This window comes from Bos grunniens, chromosome 10, assembly GCF_055505025.1.
Source record: "Bos grunniens cultivar Pamir isolate PY7600 chromosome 10, Bosgru_T2T1.0, whole genome shotgun sequence".
Classification (NCBI taxonomy): Eukaryota; Metazoa; Chordata; class Mammalia; order Artiodactyla; family Bovidae; genus Bos; species Bos grunniens.
This window is the reverse complement of record NC_141174.1, coordinates 18,394,948-18,412,776: the sequence shown is the minus strand read 5'-3', so window position 1 is coordinate 18,412,776 and position 17,829 is coordinate 18,394,948. Positions and strand designations below refer to the sequence as shown.

Sequence of the window (17,829 nt, the reverse complement as noted above, 5' to 3'; positions counted from 1 at the left end):
TAAGCCTGTGCACAACAACTGCTCAAGCACGTGCATCTACAGCCCAGGTTCCACAATAAGAGAAGCCACCACAAGGAGAAGCCTGCACACTGCAACGAGAGAGTAGCCGCCGCTTGCCACAACTAGAGGAAGCCAGCAAGCAGCAGTAAAGACTCAGCACAGCCGAAAATAAATATTTTAAAAATGAATAGGTTCACATGCCCACTTACATACATTCTTCAACATCTGGAAATAAAACCTAGTTGGAAGCACTCAGATTTGGGGGAAAGTGGCAGCTGGAGGGACAGTAGACTATCGTTTCACATTGTAATCTTTTCAACATTGCTTACATCTGTTTTTCAAAGTACATATTTTTGTCCTTCATAAAAAATTGATTTTTCCTTACAGAGCAATTTAGAAGCACTGTGCAAACCTATGACAATTATCCGGAGACCGTGAGAAACAGTTGGAGAAGGAAATGGCAACCCACTCCAGTATTCTTGCCTGGAAAATTCGAAGGACAGAGGAGCCTGGCAGGCTACAGTTCATGGGGTCACAAAGAGTCCGACATGACTGAGTGACTGATCATGAGAAACAAAACACAGATGTGCTCAATCTCTGGGTACTATGAAATTAAACATGATATTTTGCTTCCTAGTATTCTTCAAAGCCTTTCACATACACTGTCATCTTTGATCCCCATATAGGAGAATTTCATCATGTTAAACACAAGAACTCTTAAACCCCAAAAGATATAAACTTACTTGAGATTATAGAACTAGTCAGTGATGAAGTCAGGGCTAGAATTCTAATATATTTCACCCCAATGCTGCTGCTTACTGTTGAGTTCCACATTTGGGGTCTGTCAAGGCTCTGACAGTTAGACTTAATACTCAGTAGCTTAACATTCTCCAAGCCTCAGGTTCCTCCTCTCGAATATGTGAAAAATACTCCCAGTGTTTTACGGACTTGTTAAATTGTGAATGTAAAACACACAATTTAACAAGATCGATCAATTTAACAAGAGTAGCCATTACTCCTTAGCAATGGAGTACCCTGGAGAAGGAAAGGGCAACCTACTCCAAGATTCTTGCCTGGAGAATCCCAAGGACAGTCTGTACAGTTGCAAGGAATCAGACATGACTGAAGCAACTGAGCACACACACAGAGCACACAGTCATTACTATACTATATATAAATTGTAGTAAATATAAAATACATCCTTGGACATCATATCTGTATTGCTGCCAGGGTCACATTCAAAACGTTGATGTTTAGTGTCTACGAAGACTGAATGTTCTCAATCTCTATGATACAGCAATTTCAATCTTTGGTATTTACTTCACCAAAATGAAGCACTATATCTAAGAATCCCAAGTTGGGAATTATCAAATGCCTATAGTCAGTAAAATTTGACAAATACTTTTATGATTACAAAATGCAATACTATTTGGCAGTGATCATGGAAAATCTACAACTGCTCCCAACAGTATTGATGAATCTCAAATACATAATTTGAGAATAAAATCAGACGCTGAAGAAGGCAGACTGAAGGATTCATCACCATAAAATAGAGTTGGGAAAAACCAACCCGTTTTATTGGACTCGAGTACCTTGGGGACGGGAAAGCGACTGGAGTAGAAAGGAGGGTGGCTTCTGGAGTGCTGGTAGTGATGTTTCTGAATCCCTGTGCTTGGATACCCAACTAAGTACGTCCGGGTTTTGGGAATTCATTGAACTGTACGCTTAAGATTTATGCACGTTTTTGGTTTGTACGTTATAATTCATTGAAAGTTTTAAGTTGTCCTTTTCTATGGAGGGGCTACAAGTCTTGGAATTCTGTCTAAAGTCACTCAGCTCTGGTTTCACCATGAATCAATTACCCCCACGAGTGCGGAAGGTTTGAGGCTGAAAAGAGGCTTCCGCGGGCGGGTTTGGCACCCCACAGGACACCAGGACATCCCTGCGCGTCCCGCCAGGAAAACGACTTTTAGTCAGGCAAGTTGCCGGCTAGAGGAGGTACACGGACCGGAAGCGCCAGGACGCCTCCAGAGGCGCCTCAGCCTTTGACCGCTCCCCGGCGCCAAGGCGACGCCTGACCTCGTCGGTCCACTGGGAGCGCACACCCGGCCTGGGAAGGGACACCGGAAGCGACCTAAGCTTTCACATTCAGGGTATGGGCTGCGACTGTGCGTCTGGAATGACAGTGACAGTGACGCTGGAGCCCGCGGGCCGCTGCCGCTGGGACGAGCCCGTGCGCATCGCTGTGCGCGGCCTGGCCCCGGGGCAGCCGGTCACGCTGCGCGCGTCCCTGCGCGACGAGAAGGGCGCGCTCTTCAGGGCCCACGCGCGCTACTGCGCCGACGCCACCGGCCTACTGGACCTGGAGCGCGCGCCCGCGCTGGGCGGCAGCTTCGCGGGGCTCGAGCCCATGGGGCTCTTTTGGGCTCTGGAGCCCGAGAAGCCTTTTTGGCGATTTCTGAAGAGGGATGTGCAGACGCCCTTCGTCGTGGAGCTGGAGGTGCTCGACGGTCACGAGTCCAAGGCCCAGCGGCTTCTGGGCCGGGCGGTGCACGAGCGCGACTTCCTGGCGCCCGGGGTGCGGCGCGAGCCGGTGCGCGCGGGCCGGGTGCGCGCCACGCTCTTCCTGCCGCCAGGTGGGCCTGGGGTGCTGGGGCCTGGCGATCGTGTTCTCTAGGCCGTCTCGGTTTGTGATACCGCTTCCCGGGAAGGGTGGCTTGGGATCAGGGTCAGAGAAGAGAATGTTGACTAAATCAGTGACCTCACAGCCACAATGGAGGCTTTTGGTTTGTTCTGCACTCTGTTACGCGGTTTGCTTGCATTATCTCATTTAACCTCTGTATCCCAAAGAGGTGGATACTGTTATGAAGATTAAAAAAAAAAAAAAAAAAGGACTGGATGGGGTCCGTAGGTTCATTTTGCCATTAATAATTAATCTACAGCTCTAGATCTTACACAATATGATGGAACCTATTGCCAGGACACTCTTCTCTAGTGTCCTGCGTACACTGGGCCCCTTACCTACTTTTTCATGCTCCTCTCTACCACAGATCACTTTTCAGACTTCACTGCCTTCCCTACCTAAAGCCTCACTGGGTATCTCTTTTTCTTTCCTCTGGTCAAGTGACATTTGAAATATAAGTACACATACACACAGGGTCGTGTTGATGCAACACAATACGAAAGTTTTCTTGCAAGATTATTAACTTGGTTATTCTTGCCTACAACTACAGATTCTTAGAACCTTTGAGATAATTTGTTGTATAATAATATGGGGGGTAAACGCATCGATAAGTTACCGTATATATTTTCCTTGGACTCCCTTCCCTAAAAGGAACTTGTATTCAATAATGACTCAGGGAACTGTTATCTTTTCTTTGATTCACGGGAACTAATAGTTTAGAAAGATCTCTAAAAGCAAAGCAGGCTCTTTTTAAAAAATTGAAGTGTAGCTGATTTACAATGTACTCATTTCTGCTGTACTGCAAAGTGATTCAGTTATACATATATATATATATATACTTTTCCATTATAGTTTTTCACAGGGTATTGAATATAGTTCCCTGTGCTCTATGGTAAGACCTTGTTATTTATACATTTTCTATATACTAGTTTGCTAACCCCAAACTCCCACTTCTTTGCTTTGCAACACACCCTCCCTCTTATGATACACTTATATGTAGAATCTAAAATACGACACAAATGAACTTATCAACAAAACAGAAACAGACTCACAGATGCAGAGAACAGACTTGTGGTGGCCAGGCAAGAGTACTGGAGTGGGCTGCCATTGCCTTCTCCTTGTTGGATCATATGGCAACTCTATTTTTAGTTTTTTGAGAACCTCCATACTATTTTCCATCGGAGAAGGCGATGGCACCCCACTCCAGTACTCTTGCCTGGAAAATCCCATGGACGGAGGAGCCTGGTAGGCTGCAGTCCATGGGGTCGCTAGGAGTCAGACATGACTGAGAGACTTCACTTTCACTTTTCATTGTCATGCATTGGAGAAGGAAATGGCAACCCACTCCAGTGTTCTTGCCTGAAGAATCCCAGGGACGGGGGAGCCTGGTGGGCTGCCATCTCTGGGGTCGCACAGAGTCAGACACGACTGAAGCGACTTAGCAGCAGCAGCAGCAGCAGCAGCATACTATTTTCCATAGTGGCTACACCAACTTATATTCCCACCAACAGTGTAGGAGGGTTCCCTTTTGTCCACACCGTCTCCAGCACTTATCTGTAGACTTTCTAATGATGGTCATTCTGACTCGTGTGAGGTGAGTATCTCATTGTAGTTTTGATGTGCATTTCTCTAATAATTAGTGATGTTTAGCATGGAAAGCAAATTCATTAAATTATATAATATTTTCCCTTTGTAATATTACTGTCTCTAGGATCTGGACCTTTCCCAGGGATCATTGACATCTTCGGTATTGGAGGAGGCCTATTGGAATATCGGGCCAGTCTTTTGGCTGGCCACGGCTTTGCCACATTGGCTCTAGCTTATTATGACTTTGATGATCTTCCCAAGAAATTTGACATGATACACCTGGAGTATTTTGAAGAAGCCCTGTGCTACATGCTTCAACACAGCCAGGTTCTCCTGATGTCCTTCATCATTCTCTTCAGGACCACCCCCAGAGAGCTGTCCCTTTGCACTCACCTGCTGAGTGCACTGGTGCTGCTCTGTGCTTCTTTCACAGAGATTTCTTTCAGAGACTTCCTTGGTTTTAGTGCCTAAAGTACCATTCCCTTTCTTTGTCAGATGGGTTAATAGTGCAGAATTCATTGTAAAATTCATGTGAAGTTTTATTTCAACATATTAGGTAGTGATATGAAAATTTCTTTTGAGAGAAAGTGGAGTTTCTAATTTTTTCACTTTGAATGCTTTTTAATATTTTTCTGATAGGAGGGTATGTTCTCAGATGATTGAAACTTGTCCACCCATTTCAGAAGATAGGAACTCCTTAATTGGACTCTGCAGTCGTACTTTGCTTCTGTTAAGTTAACCATTTTTTAGTATATATTTAGAAGTGGTCTGATAATGATTCACTTCTTGTAACAGACTTAGATACCGAAGAACATAAGACTCTGAACTTGCCAGGCTCCATGACTCAGCATTCTCTAGTGTCTGACTCTCTGGAAGTTTGCAAACCATCCTCATGGCTCAGTCAAGTAAAGAATCTGTCTGGAATGCAGGTTTGACCCCTGAGTGGGGGAAATTCCCTGGAAGTGGCCACCCTCTCCAGTATTCTTGCCTGGAGAGTCTCATGGACAGAGGAGCCTGGCAGGCTACAGTTCTTAGCAACTAAGCCATCATCCCAAATTTACCATTGAATTTGTTTGCCATGTGTCCAGCAAGATAGTCTTTATATGGGAAGAAACTCCTCTGTAAACTGAGGTTGAGTGTCTTGTGGCCAGTTTACAAATTAAAGCTAGCAGCATCTCTAGTTGCATTTAGAAAAACGTTTTTCCCTTGGGTAAGTTCTTGACTCTTGTCTCTTCTTTTCTTCCAGATAAAGGGCACACGCATTGGGCTTCTGGGCATTTCTTTAGGGGCTGATATTTGTCTCTCCATGGCCTCATTTTTGAAGAACATCTCAGCCACAGTTTCCATCAATGGATCTGGGTTCAGTGGACACAGAGTCATACACTACAAGGACAGCAACATTCCACCACTGGGCCATGACCTGAGGCGAGTGAAGGTAGCTTTCTCAGGCCTCCTAGACATTGTGGATGTAAGGAATGATATTATAGGGGGATGTGAGAACCCCTGCATGATTCCAATAGAGAAGGCCCAGGGGCCCATCCTCTTCATTGTTGGTCAGGATGACCATAACTGGAGGAGTGAGCTTTATGCCCAGATAGCCTCTGAACGGTTACAGGCCCATGGAAAGGAAAAACCCCAGATCATCTCTTATCCTGGGACCGGGCACTACATTGAGCCTCCTTATTTTCCCATGTGCCCAGCTTCTTTGCACAAATTATTGGACAAACCCGTGATGTGGGGTGGGGAGCCCAGGGCTCATTCTAAGGCCCAGGTAGATGCGTGGAAGGAAATTCTAACCTTCTTCACCAAACACCTTGGACCTTCCCCCAAATTGTAATGTAGTGCTCTGTTACTGATAGGAGAGAGAGATTCAAGGTTGGATTTTAGTGTTTAATAATGTTATCTGTCCCCTGAACAACACTAAATTCATGTCATTGGTATTAATGAGATATTTTAGGTAACTTTGTGGATTTTTATTTCATTATAAATTTTTCTAATGTAATGCATGCCTATTGTTGAAGATTCAATAGAGGTATATAATACAAAATAGTAAAAAGTATCTGTACTTTTAAGATTTGTGTTTCCATCTAGATTTTTTTTTACTTAACATTTTTAGTCACAGAACTACTGGGTTACTTTTTCCATCACTGGGAGAGAATGGCCATTCAGTGTTTGCCAGTGGTTCAATTACTGATAACAGTAGAATTTTCATTGGCTAAAGTATACACAGAGGTGTTGATAGAAGGAAAGCCAGACTGACCTGACTTTTTCCTCATGGAGATTAAAGAGGAATTCCCTGGGAGGGGGAGTTACGGTAAGAAGGAGCACCAGGGGCTTCCTTCGTGGTCAGTGGTTAAGAATCCACCTTTCAATGGAAGGAACACCATTTTGATCCCTGGTCCAGGAAGATCCCACATGCCTGGGGCAGCTAGTCCATGTGCCACAACTACTGAAGCCTGCAAACCTAGAGCTCTTGATCCATAACAGGAGAGGCTACTGCAATGAGAAGTCCACATACTGCAAACAGAGAGTAGCCCTCGCTCACCCCAACTATAGAAAGCCCATGCCCAGCAGCAAAGACCCAGTGCAACCAAAAAATAATAAAAATAAAAAAATAAGGGGAATATCTGACTCTAGAATAGTTTAGTCAAACTCTGTTCCAAAGGTGAGTCATTCAGTTCAGTTCAGTTCCTCAGTTGTGTCCGACTCTTTGCGACCCCATGGACTGCAGCACGCCAGGCTTCCCTGTCCATCACCAACTCCTGAAGGATGCTCAGATTCATGTCTATCGAGTCAGTGATGCCATCCAACCATCTCATCCTCTGTCATCCCCTTCTCCTCCTGCCTTCAGTCTTTCCTAGCATCAGGGTCTTTTCCAGTAAGTCAGCTCTTTGCATCAGGTGGACAGAGCATTGGAGCTTCAGCTTCAGCATCAATCCTTCCAAAGTCATCAGTCCAAAGGTGAGTGACTATAACCTATTTTCCTTCTTGCTTCCTGGTTCTAAGAACAAACTTTGGAAACTCATATTGTGACATTCCTAGAGGCATCATCACTTTCCCTGACAACAAAGCTACAAAGTGTTATGTAGGTTTATTTGAAGAGACAATGGTTGAGAATTTTCAAAAATTGAAGACATCAACCACATAGTCCAGAAGCACTATATCTTGGTTCAGCCTTCTCTAACAAAATACCATAGATGGAATGGCTTAAACAACAGACATTTCTCACAGTTCTGGAGGCTGGGAAGTCCAAGATCAAGGTTCTGGCAGATTCAGTTCCTGGTGGGGGCCTCTTCTGGCCGAGAGACAGCTGCCTTCTCCCTGTGTCTTCAACTGGCGGGGAGAGAAAGGTGGAGCTCCAGTTTCACTTCCTCATTTCATAAGGACACTAATCCCATCATGGAGGCCTCACTCTCCTGACCCCATTTAAACCTAACAACTTTGCAAAGGCCCACCTTCCAATACCATCACACTGGAGTTTCAGATTGCAACACTGAGTTTTGAGGGCACACATTCAGTTCATGACACCTATAAACCTCAAGCTAGTTAAATACAAAGAAAGCTGTATTTAACACATGATAGAAAAATTGTTTGAGCAGGTTTTAAATAATTTGTTTGTTTATATATCATTATTCTTGGCTGTGCTGGGTCTCCATGGCTGTGGCTTTTCTCTAGTTGCAGCAAACTGGGGTTCTATATGCTCTAGTTGTGCTACATGGCTTCTCACTGTGGTGGCTTCTCTCATTGAAGAGCATGGGCTCTTGGGCACATGGGCTTCAGTAGTTGCAGCATGTGGGCTCAGTAGTTGCTGCTCCCAGGCTCTAGAGCACAGGCTAAATAGCTGTGGAACACAGGCTTAGCCACTCTGAGGCATGTGTGATCTGCCCAGACCAAGGATCGAACCCATGTCTCCTGCATTGGCAGTCGGTTTCTTTACCACTAAGCCACCAGGGAAGCCCTGTGCAGGTTTAAAAAAAAAAAAAAAAAAAAAAAAAACTACCCTGTGCAGGTAGAATTTATAGCATAGAATTTATAACAAAATTCATTGCCACTTCTGGCACAAAGAGGCGGGAGATCTATGCCCGCTCCCCTCAATACTTACGGATTTCTGACTGCTTCAGTTAGTACTGAACTGATGCTTTGTGACTTCAGAACGTAGGTCATAAAGGCCATGAAGTATCCACCTTGTTTGCTGGGAACACTTGCTCTTAGAGTGCTGAGCCACCCTATGAAGCTTGACAAACTTGTGGCTGTGATGCTATCGTGTGTGTATGCTAAGTTGCTTCAGTCATTTCCAACTCTTTGCGACCTATGGACTGTTCAGTTCAGTTCAGTCGCTCAGTCGTGTCCGACTCTTTGCGACCCGATGAATCACAGCACACCAGGCCTCCTTGTCCATCACCAACTCCCGGAGTTCACCCAAACTCATGTCCATTGAGTCAATGATGCCATCCAGCCATCTCATTCTCTGTCGTCCCCTTCTCCTCTGCCCCCAATCCCTCCCCAATCAGTCTTTTCCAATGAGTCAACTCTTCGCATGAGGTAGCCAAAGTACTGGAGTTTCAGCTTTAGCATCATTCCTTCCAAAGGATACCCAGGAATGATCTCCTTCAGAATGGACTGGTTGGATCCCCTTGCAGTCCAAGGGACTCTCAAGAGTCTTCTCCAACACCACAGTTCAAAAGCATCAATTCTTTGGCACTCAGCTTTCTTCACAGTCCAACTCTCACATCCATACATGACCACAGGAAAAACCATAGCCTTGACTAGACAGATCTTTGTTGGCAAAGTCATGTCTCTGCTTTTCTATGCTATCTAGGTTGGTCATAACTTTCCTCCCAAGGAGTAAGCATCTTCTAATTTTATGGCTGCAATCAACATCTGCAGTGATTTTGGAGCCCAGAAAAATAAAGTCTGACACTGTTTCCACTGTTTCCCCATCTATTTGCCATGAAGTGATGGGACCAGATGCCATGATCTTAGTTTTCTGAATGTTGAGCTTTAAGCCAACTTTTTCACTCTCCTCTTTCACTTTCATCAAGAGGCTTCTTAGCTCCTCTTCACTTTCTGCCATAAGGATGGTGTTGTCATCTGCATATCTGAGGTTATTGATATTTTTCCTGGCAATCTTGATTCCAGCTTGTGCTTCTTCCAGCCCAGCGTTTCTCATGATGTACTCTGCAAAGAAGTTAAATAAGCAGGGTGACAATATACGGCCTTGACGTACTCCTTTTCCTATTTGGAACCAGTCTGTTGTTTCATGTTCAGTTCTAACTGTTGCTTCCTGACCTGCATATAGGTTTCTCAATAGGCAGGTCAGGTGGTCTGGTATTCCCATCTCTTTCAGAATTTTCCACAGCTTATTGTGATCCACACAGTCAAAGGCTATGGCATAGTCAAAAAGCAGAAATAGATGTTTTTCTGGAACTCTCTCTTCCTTTTTCCATGATCCAGCGGATGTTGGCAATTTGATCTCTGGTTCCTCTGCCTTCCTATGGACTGTAGTCACCGATTTTCTCTATCCAGGGGATTCTTCAGGCAAGCCTACTGGAGTGGGTTACCATGCCCTTCTCCAGCGATCTTCCTGAACCAGGGATCAAACCCTTGTCTCTTAGGTCTTCTGCATTGGCAAGCAGTTTCTTTACCACTAGTGCCACTTGTGAAGCCCCAATTCTTAGACATTCCCATTCAAAACGTGGCGTCTGAGACACACAACAATTGCTGGCCCCACCTACCTCTTCTGAAATCCAACTGAGAATGTGTTGCCAATTCTTTCATTGCTGCTCAGTTTACCCTGTGAGTTGTTCTCTGTATCTCTTGGTTCTATCCTCTGAGTTGAAACCTGTGTTTCCCATAAAAATAATTAAATTAGGAAAAAAGCCTCCACGGTCTGTTTTCTGGGCAAAATATATGAAACATCTAAAGGTCTCTGGGAGAGTTGGACTATAAAGAAAGCTGAGCACGGAAGAATTGATGCTTTTGAACTGTGGTGTTGGAGAAGACTCTTGAGAGCCCCTTGGACTGCAAGGAGATCCAACCAGTCCATTCTAAAGGAGATCAGTCCTGGGTGTTCATTGGAGGGACTGATGTTGAAGCTGAAACTGCAGTACTTTGGCCACCTGATGCAGGGAGCTGACTCATTTGAAAAGACCCTGATGCTGGGAAAGATTGAGGCAGGAGGAGAAGGGGATGACGGAAAATGAGATGGTTGGATGGCATCACCGACACAATGGACATGGGTTTGGGTGGACTCCGGGAGTTGGTGATGGACAAGGAGACCTGGCGTGCTGCGGTTCATGGGGTCACAAAGAGTCGGATAGGACTGAGCGACTGAACTGAATTGAAAGGTCTGTTTTTAGACACAAATGTAAAGAACAGACTTTTGGACTCTGAGGGGGAAAAGGTGAGGGTGAATGATTTGAGAGAATAGCACTGAAACATGTATATTACCATATGTGAAACAGATCAGCAGTCCAGGCTTGATGCATGAGACAGGGTGCTCAGGGCCAGTGCACTTGGATGACCCTGAGGGATAGGGTGGGGAGGGAGGTAGGAGGAGGGTTCAGGATGGGGAACACATGTATAACCATGGCTGATTCATGCGAATCTATGGCAAAAACCACTATAATATTGTAATTAGCCTCCAATTAAATTAGTTAAAAAAAATAAAAACAGGCAAAAGTAATATATGGAAATAGAAGTCAGAGTAGTGTAGTGGATGGTCTACAAGGCAGGAGTTTTGTTTTTGTTTTATGATATTGGTGTGTTCACTGTGAAAATACATAGAGATGCACTTTAAAAAATAAATAAATAAATAAAGGTCTTTTTTTGTTTTGCACTCTTTCTCTTTTAAACTTACTGTGCTTCCACCAGAACCATTTTAAAAACTATGTGGGTTTTCTAAAAATATTAGTGGAGTTCACTGTATTAGGTAATACACCACTATAAACCTGTTTGAGATAAGAATGTCTCTATCTGGGGCTTTCTGGGAGAATGCTGCAGGAAAACATCCTTAAGATTCTCATAAATTCTCTTATTTAATAGGATTTATTAGGCACACCTTAAAATGTTTAGAGGGACTTTTGTCATCCTGAAATACTCTGTGAAGCACTACCTTGAATCTTTGAGGTCTTTACAAAGGATCTTCCATAGACTCACTCTGGGCTTGACTTTGCTCTGAGATTCTATCTTACTTATAGAATAATTTACCATCTGGAGAAGGTGGAAAGGAGAAACAGTATTACTGTCAAACTTGGCAAGTCCTGGTTGCTTTCTATTTAGAAGTTCATTTAAAAATTATTTTATATTGGAGTACAGTTGTGTTATTTCAGGTGTACAGCAAAGCAGTTCAGTTATACACACATCTATTCTTTTTCATATTCTTTCCCATATAGGTTATCACAGAATATTGAGTAGGTTCTCTGTACTGCTCAGTAGGTCCTTGTTGAAACAGCTGATTCTTTAGTTGACCTTCTCTTCTTGTATGTTTTATAATAGGCAGCAAGAAGAAGCCAGATGGCACTATCAGTACTCTGCCGGGAAATCATTTTAGCTAGAGGATTGAATTAATTAGGTATATTTTCCCCTTTTCACATTATTACTGATGTCAGTGTTTCCTCTGGCTTCCAGTGAATTTATTTTGCTTTCCTTTAGGCCTTCATAAGTCTCTTTGACTTTCACTAATGGTCTCCCCAGAGCCCTTCCAGCTTCCACCTGCCATTCAGTCCTAAAGCCAGTTGTGATTCTCATGCACGTGAATTTCTGCATGGACTGCTGAGCTTCCTCACAGTGTGATATATGGATTTCAAAAATGTGAGACCAGACCCTACAAAACTATTAGAGGAAAACATAGGCAGAACACTCTCTGACATAAATCACAGCATTAACCTTTTCAATCTGTCTTCCAGAGTAATGGAAATAAAAACAAAAATAAACAAATGAGACCTAATTAAACTCAAAAGCTTTTGCACGGCAGAGGAAACCATAAACAAAACAAAAAGACAACCCATTGAATGGGAGAAAATATTTGCAAATGATGTGACTGGCAAAGATTGGACTCCAAAATGTACCAACAGCTTGTATGGCTTAATATCATCAAACAAACAACCCAATAAGTAAACAGGCAGAAAACCTCAATAGACATTTCTCTAAAGATGACAAACACATGGCCAGTGAGTGAAAAAGTGAAAGTCGCTCAGTCATGCCCAACTCTTTGTGACCCCATGGACTGTATAGTGAATTCTCTAGGCAAGAATACTGGAGTGGGTAGCTGTTCCCTTCTCCAGGGGATCTTCCCAACCAGGGATTGAACCCAGGTCTCCTGCACTGCAGGTGGATTCATTACCAGTTGAGCCACGTGGGAAGCCCAAGAATATTTGAGTGGGTAGCCTATCCCTTCTCCAGCAGATCTTCCCAATCCAGGAATTGAATTGGTCTCCTGCATTGCAGGCAGATTCTTTACCAACTGATCTATCAGGGAATTCCAATATGGCCCAGAGGCACATAAAAAGATGTTCAGTATTGCTAATAGAGAAATGCAAATCAAAACTACAATGAAATATCATATCAGTCAGAATTCCTATCATCAGAAAATCCACAGATGGGCTTCCTTTGTCGCTCAGTGGTAAAGAATCCACTTGCCAATGCAGGAGACACAGGTTTGACTCCTGATCCAGGCAGATTCCATGAGCCATGGAGCAACTAAGACTGTTCACCACAACTATTGAACCTGGCCACTATAGTCCAGGAGCTGCAACTACTGAGCCTATATGCTACAGCTACTGAAGCCCACCTAGAGCATGTATTCTGCAAGCAGAGAAGCCACTGCAAAAATAAGCCTCACACCGTAAGTGGAGAGTAGTTCCTACTCATTACAACTAGAAAAAAGCTCAAGCGACAATGAAGATCTAGCACAGCCAGAAAAGAGAAACCCACAGATAATAAATACTGGAGAAGGGAACCTTCCTACACGGTTGATGAGAATGTAAATTGGTATGGAGAGGTTCCTAAGAGAACTGAAAATAGAGTTACCATATAATCCAGCAATCCCACTCCTGGGCATATATCTGGAGAAAAACCAAAATTTAAAAAGATACATGCACCCCAATATTCCTTGCACCACTGTTTACAATAGCCAGGACACGGAAGCGAACTAAATGTCTATCAACAGAAGAATGGATAAAGATGTGGTACGTACACATAATGAAATATTGCTGTTGTTCAGTTACTAAGTTCTGTCCAGCTCTTTGCAACCCTGTGGACTGTAGCATGCCAGGCTCCTCTGTCCACTGTCTCCCGAATTTTGCTCAAATTCATGTCTACTGAGTTACCATCTCATCCTCTGTTGCCCCCTTCTCCTATTTCCTACAGCCTTTCCCAGCATCAGGGTCTCTTCCAATAAGTCTGCTCTTCACATCAGATGGCCAAAGTATTGGAGCTTCAGCTTCAGCCAACACTCCTTCCAATGAAATTTCAGAGTCGATTTCCTTTAGGATTGATTGGCTTGATCTAATTGCAGTCCACGGGACTCTCAGGAGTCTTATCCAACACCACGGTTTGAAGGCATCAATTCTTCAGCACTCAGCCTTCTTTATGATCCAACTCTCACATCCATACATGACTACTGGAAAAACCGTAGCTTTGACTACACAGACCTTTGTTGGCAAAGTGGTGTGTCTACTTTTTAATATGCTGTCTATGTTTGTCATAGCTTTCCTTCCAGGGAGCAAGCATCTTTTAATTTCATGGCTGCAGGCACAGTTTGCAGTGAGTTTGGAGCCCAGGAAAATAAAATCTGCTGCTGCTTCCACTTTTTCCTCTTCTATTTGCCATGAAGTGATGGGACCGGATGCTATGATCATAGTTTTGATTTTTTTTTAATGTTGAGTTTCAAGCCAACTTTTTCACTCTTCTCTTTCACCTTCATCTAGAGGCTCTTTAGTTCCTCTTCACTTTCTGCCGTTAGAGTGGCATCATCTACAAATCTGAGGTTGTTCATATTTCGCCAGGCAATCTTGATTCTAGTTTGTGAGTCATCTGGCACAGCATTTTGCATGATGTACTCTGGCAAGGTGACAATATACAGCCTTGACATACTCCTTTCCTGATTTGGAACCAGTCCATTTTTCCATGTCCAGTTCTAACTGTTGCTTCTTGACCTACATATAGGTCTCCCAGGAGGCAGGAAAAGTGGTCTGATATCCCCATCTCTTTAATAATCTTCCACAGTTTGTTGTGATCCACACAGTCAAAGGCTTTAGTGTAGTCAATGATGCAGAAGTAGATGTTTTTCTGGAACTCCCTTGCCTTCTCCATGACCCAACAAATGTTGACAATTTGGTCTGTGGTTCCTCTACCTCTTCAAAACACAGCTTGTACATCTGGAAGTTCTTTGTTCATGTACTGCTGAAGCCTAGCTTGAAGGATTTTGAGCATAACCTTGCTAGCATGTGAAATGAGTGCAATTATATGGTAGTTTCAACGTCCTTTGGCATTGCCCTTCTTTGGGATTGGAATGAAAACTGACCTTTTCCAGTCCTGTGGCCACTGCTGAGTTTTCCAAATCTGCTGACGTGTTGAGTGCAGCACTTTAATAGCTTCATCTTTTAGGATTTTAAATAGCTCAGCTGGAATTCCGTCACCATAGTGAGTTCAATTCAGTCACTCAGTCGCGTCTGACTCTTTGCCACCCCATGAATCACAGCACGCCAGGCCTCCCTGTCCATCACCAACTCCCGGAGTTCACTCAGACTCATGTCCATCGAGTCAGTGATGCCATCCAGCCATCTCATCCTCTGTCGTCCCCTTCTCCTCCTGCCCCCAATCCCTCCCAGCATCAGAGTCTTTTCCAATGAGTCAACTCTTCATGTGAGGTGGCCAAAGTATTGGAGTTTCAGCTTTAGCATCAGTCCTTTCAAAGAAATCCCAGGGCTGATCTCCTTCAGAATGGACTGGTTGGATCTCCTTGCAGTCCAAGGGACTCTCAAGAGTCTTCTCCAACACCACAGTTCAAAAGCATCAATTCTTCGGCGCTCAGCCTTCTTCACAGTCCAACTCATATCCATACATGACCACAGGAAAAACCATAACCTTGACTAGACAGACCTTTGTTGGCAAAGAAATGTCTCTGCTTTTGAATATGCTATCAAGGTTGGACATAACTTTCCTTCCAAGGAGTAAGCGTCTTTTAACTTCATGGCTGCAGTCACCATCTGCAGTGATTTTGGAGCCCCCCAAAATAAAGTCTGACACTGTTTCCACTGTTTCCCCATCTATTTGCCATGAAGTGATGGGACTGGATGCCATGATCTTAGTTTTCTGAATGTTGAGCTTTAAGCCAACTTTTTCACTCTCCACTTTCACTTTCATCAAGAGGCTTTTGAGTTCCTCCTCACTCAGCCATAAAAGAAAAATGAAATAATGCCATTTGCAGCAACGTGGATGGACCTAGAAATTGTCATACTGACTGAAGTAAGTCAGACAGAGAAAGACAAATATATTGCTTAGTTGTGGAATCTTAAAAAACAACAACAGAAAGCTGATGAGAGAAATTGAAGATGATACAAACAGACCAAAAGATATACTGAATTTGTGGATTTTAACCCTTGTCCAATGTTGGTGGGAATGTAAATTGGTGTAGCCTCTATAGAAAACAGTATGGAGGCTCATCAAAAAATTAAAACTAGTTCTACTAGATGATTCAGCAATTACTCTCTGGGATACATATCTGAAAAAACAAAAACACTGATTCGAAAAGATACATGCACCCTAATGTCCACAGCAGTATTATTTACAATAGCCAAGATACTGAAGCAACTCAGTTTTCCATCAATAGACAAATGGATAAAGAAGAGGGTGGTATATATTTATAAAGGAATACTACTCGATTCTAAAAAGAATCAAATTTTGCCATTTGCAACACCATGGATGAACCTGGAGGATATTACACTTAGTAAAATAAGTCAGACAGAAAGACAAATACTATATGTTACCACTTATCTGTGGAATACAAAAAAATAAATATAACAAAACAAAAACAGACTCACAGATGCAGAGAACAAACTAGTGGTTACCAGTGGGGAAAGGGTATGGGAGAGGGGCAAGATAGAGGTAGGAGATTAAGAGCTATAAAGTACTATGAATAAAGTATAAGAATTTATTTACAGCCAGAGAAATACATGCAGTATTTTCTTTTCTTTTTTTGGCTGTGCTGTGCAGCATACGGTATCTTAGTTCCCTTGGACCAGGGATCAAACCCATGCCCCCTGCAGTGGAAGCATGGAGTCTTAACCACTGGACTACCAGGAAGTCCCTCCAATATACTATAATAATTTCATATGGAATATAGTATGTTCAAATTTTGTATCAGTGTATTATATACTTGAAATTCATAATATTGTAAATCAACTGTACCTCAATAAAGAAAATATATGTGTATGTCAAAATTAATTCTAAAGACCGAATTCAGAGAGGTAGTGGCTTTTGATATGTGTCTTTTTTTTGATATGTGTCTTAACTGATAGGATTTCTTTTTTATGAATCTAAAATAATATAAATTCATAGAAAATTTGGAAAACAGAAAATTATTCATTAAAAATGAGTTTCATATAATCCATTCACTTTTTTAACATGATTTAAAAAAAATTATTTATTTTAGTTTTGGTTGTGTTGGGTCTTTGTTGCTACAACTGGGGATTACTCTTTGTTGTGGCGCACAGGCTTCTGACTGTGGTGTTTCTCTTATTGTGCAGCACAGGCTCAAGGCACAAGGGCTTCAGTAGTTGCAGCACGTGAGCTCAGTAGATGTGGGTCCCAGCCAGAGTAAGGGCTTAGTAGTTGTTGTATATGGGCTTAGTTGACCCATGGCATGTGGAATCTTCCTGGACCAGGGATTGAACTCATCAACTCTGTATTGGCAGGTGGCTTCTTATCCACTATACCACTAGGGAAGTCCAGAAACTAGCACTCTTAACATTTTAGTATATATCTCTTTTCCTTCAGACTTTGATTTTCTATTTACGTATGACTATTTTAGGAAACTGGGATTTTTGTGTGTACTGAGATTTTAATCAATTAAGTGTACATCCTTTTTACCTTAACATTATATGATGATTATTTTACCATATTTACATTCTTCAAATGCATGATTTTTAAAAACAGTAGCTTATACTCTATTGGTGCTACTATCCTTCATCTAAACAATCCCTGATGATTTTTCATTATGAAGTCTGGTGCTGGGGTAATGGGACATGTACATGTATTAAGTCTGTGTGTCACTGATTTTCTTCTTAATTTTTAAATTTGGCTGTGCTAGGTCTTAGCTGAGGCAATGGGATCTTCAGTGTCGCATAAGAGATTTTTATTGTCGCATGCAGGATCTAGTTACCTAAACAAGGATCAAACCCAGGCTCCCTGCATTGGGAGCACAGAGTCTTAACCACTGGACCACCAGAAAAGTTCCCTGGTTATGTCTTTAAGAGAGATTCTTTGAAAAGAAATTATGGGGTCAAACTTGTAAACAGGATTCTTTACTATACATACCAGAAACTGTCAATTACACC

General features: G+C 42.8%; 1 protein-coding gene across 2 annotated transcripts; it reads left to right on the top strand.

Moving 5' to 3' along the window:
* Positions 1 to 1,539: 1,539 nt before the first annotated feature.
* On the top strand, positions 1,540 to 6,342 carry LOC147364043 (peroxisomal succinyl-coenzyme A thioesterase-like). Of its 2 annotated transcripts, none has more exons than XM_086319812.1 (3): positions 1,540 to 2,636; positions 4,395 to 4,597; positions 5,517 to 6,342. In XM_086319812.1, exons 1-3 carry the CDS (start codon positions 2,156 to 2,158, stop codon positions 6,105 to 6,107), a joined length of 1,275 nt encoding a protein of 424 aa, XP_086175938.1. In that variant the 5' UTR covers positions 1,540 to 2,155; the 3' UTR covers positions 6,108 to 6,342. The 2 variants fall into 2 exon arrangements, with proteins under 2 accessions (XP_086175938.1, XP_086175939.1); XM_086319813.1 differs by having other exon boundaries at positions 2,009 to 2,153.
* The last annotated feature ends 11,487 nt before the right edge of the window (positions 6,343 to 17,829 follow it).

Coding starts and splice junctions, on each gene's coding strand:
- LOC147364043 (XM_086319812.1), top strand. CDS start 2,156: ATGGGCTGCGACTGTGCGTCTGGAATGACAGTGACAGTGACGCTGGAG. Junction 2,637..4,394: donor CACGCTCTTCCTGCCGCCAG/GTGGGCCTGGGG, acceptor TACTGTCTCTAG/GATCTGGACCTTTCCCAGGG. Junction 4,598..5,516: donor ACATGCTTCAACACAGCCAG/GTTCTCCTGATG, acceptor CTTTTCTTCCAG/ATAAAGGGCACACGCATTGG.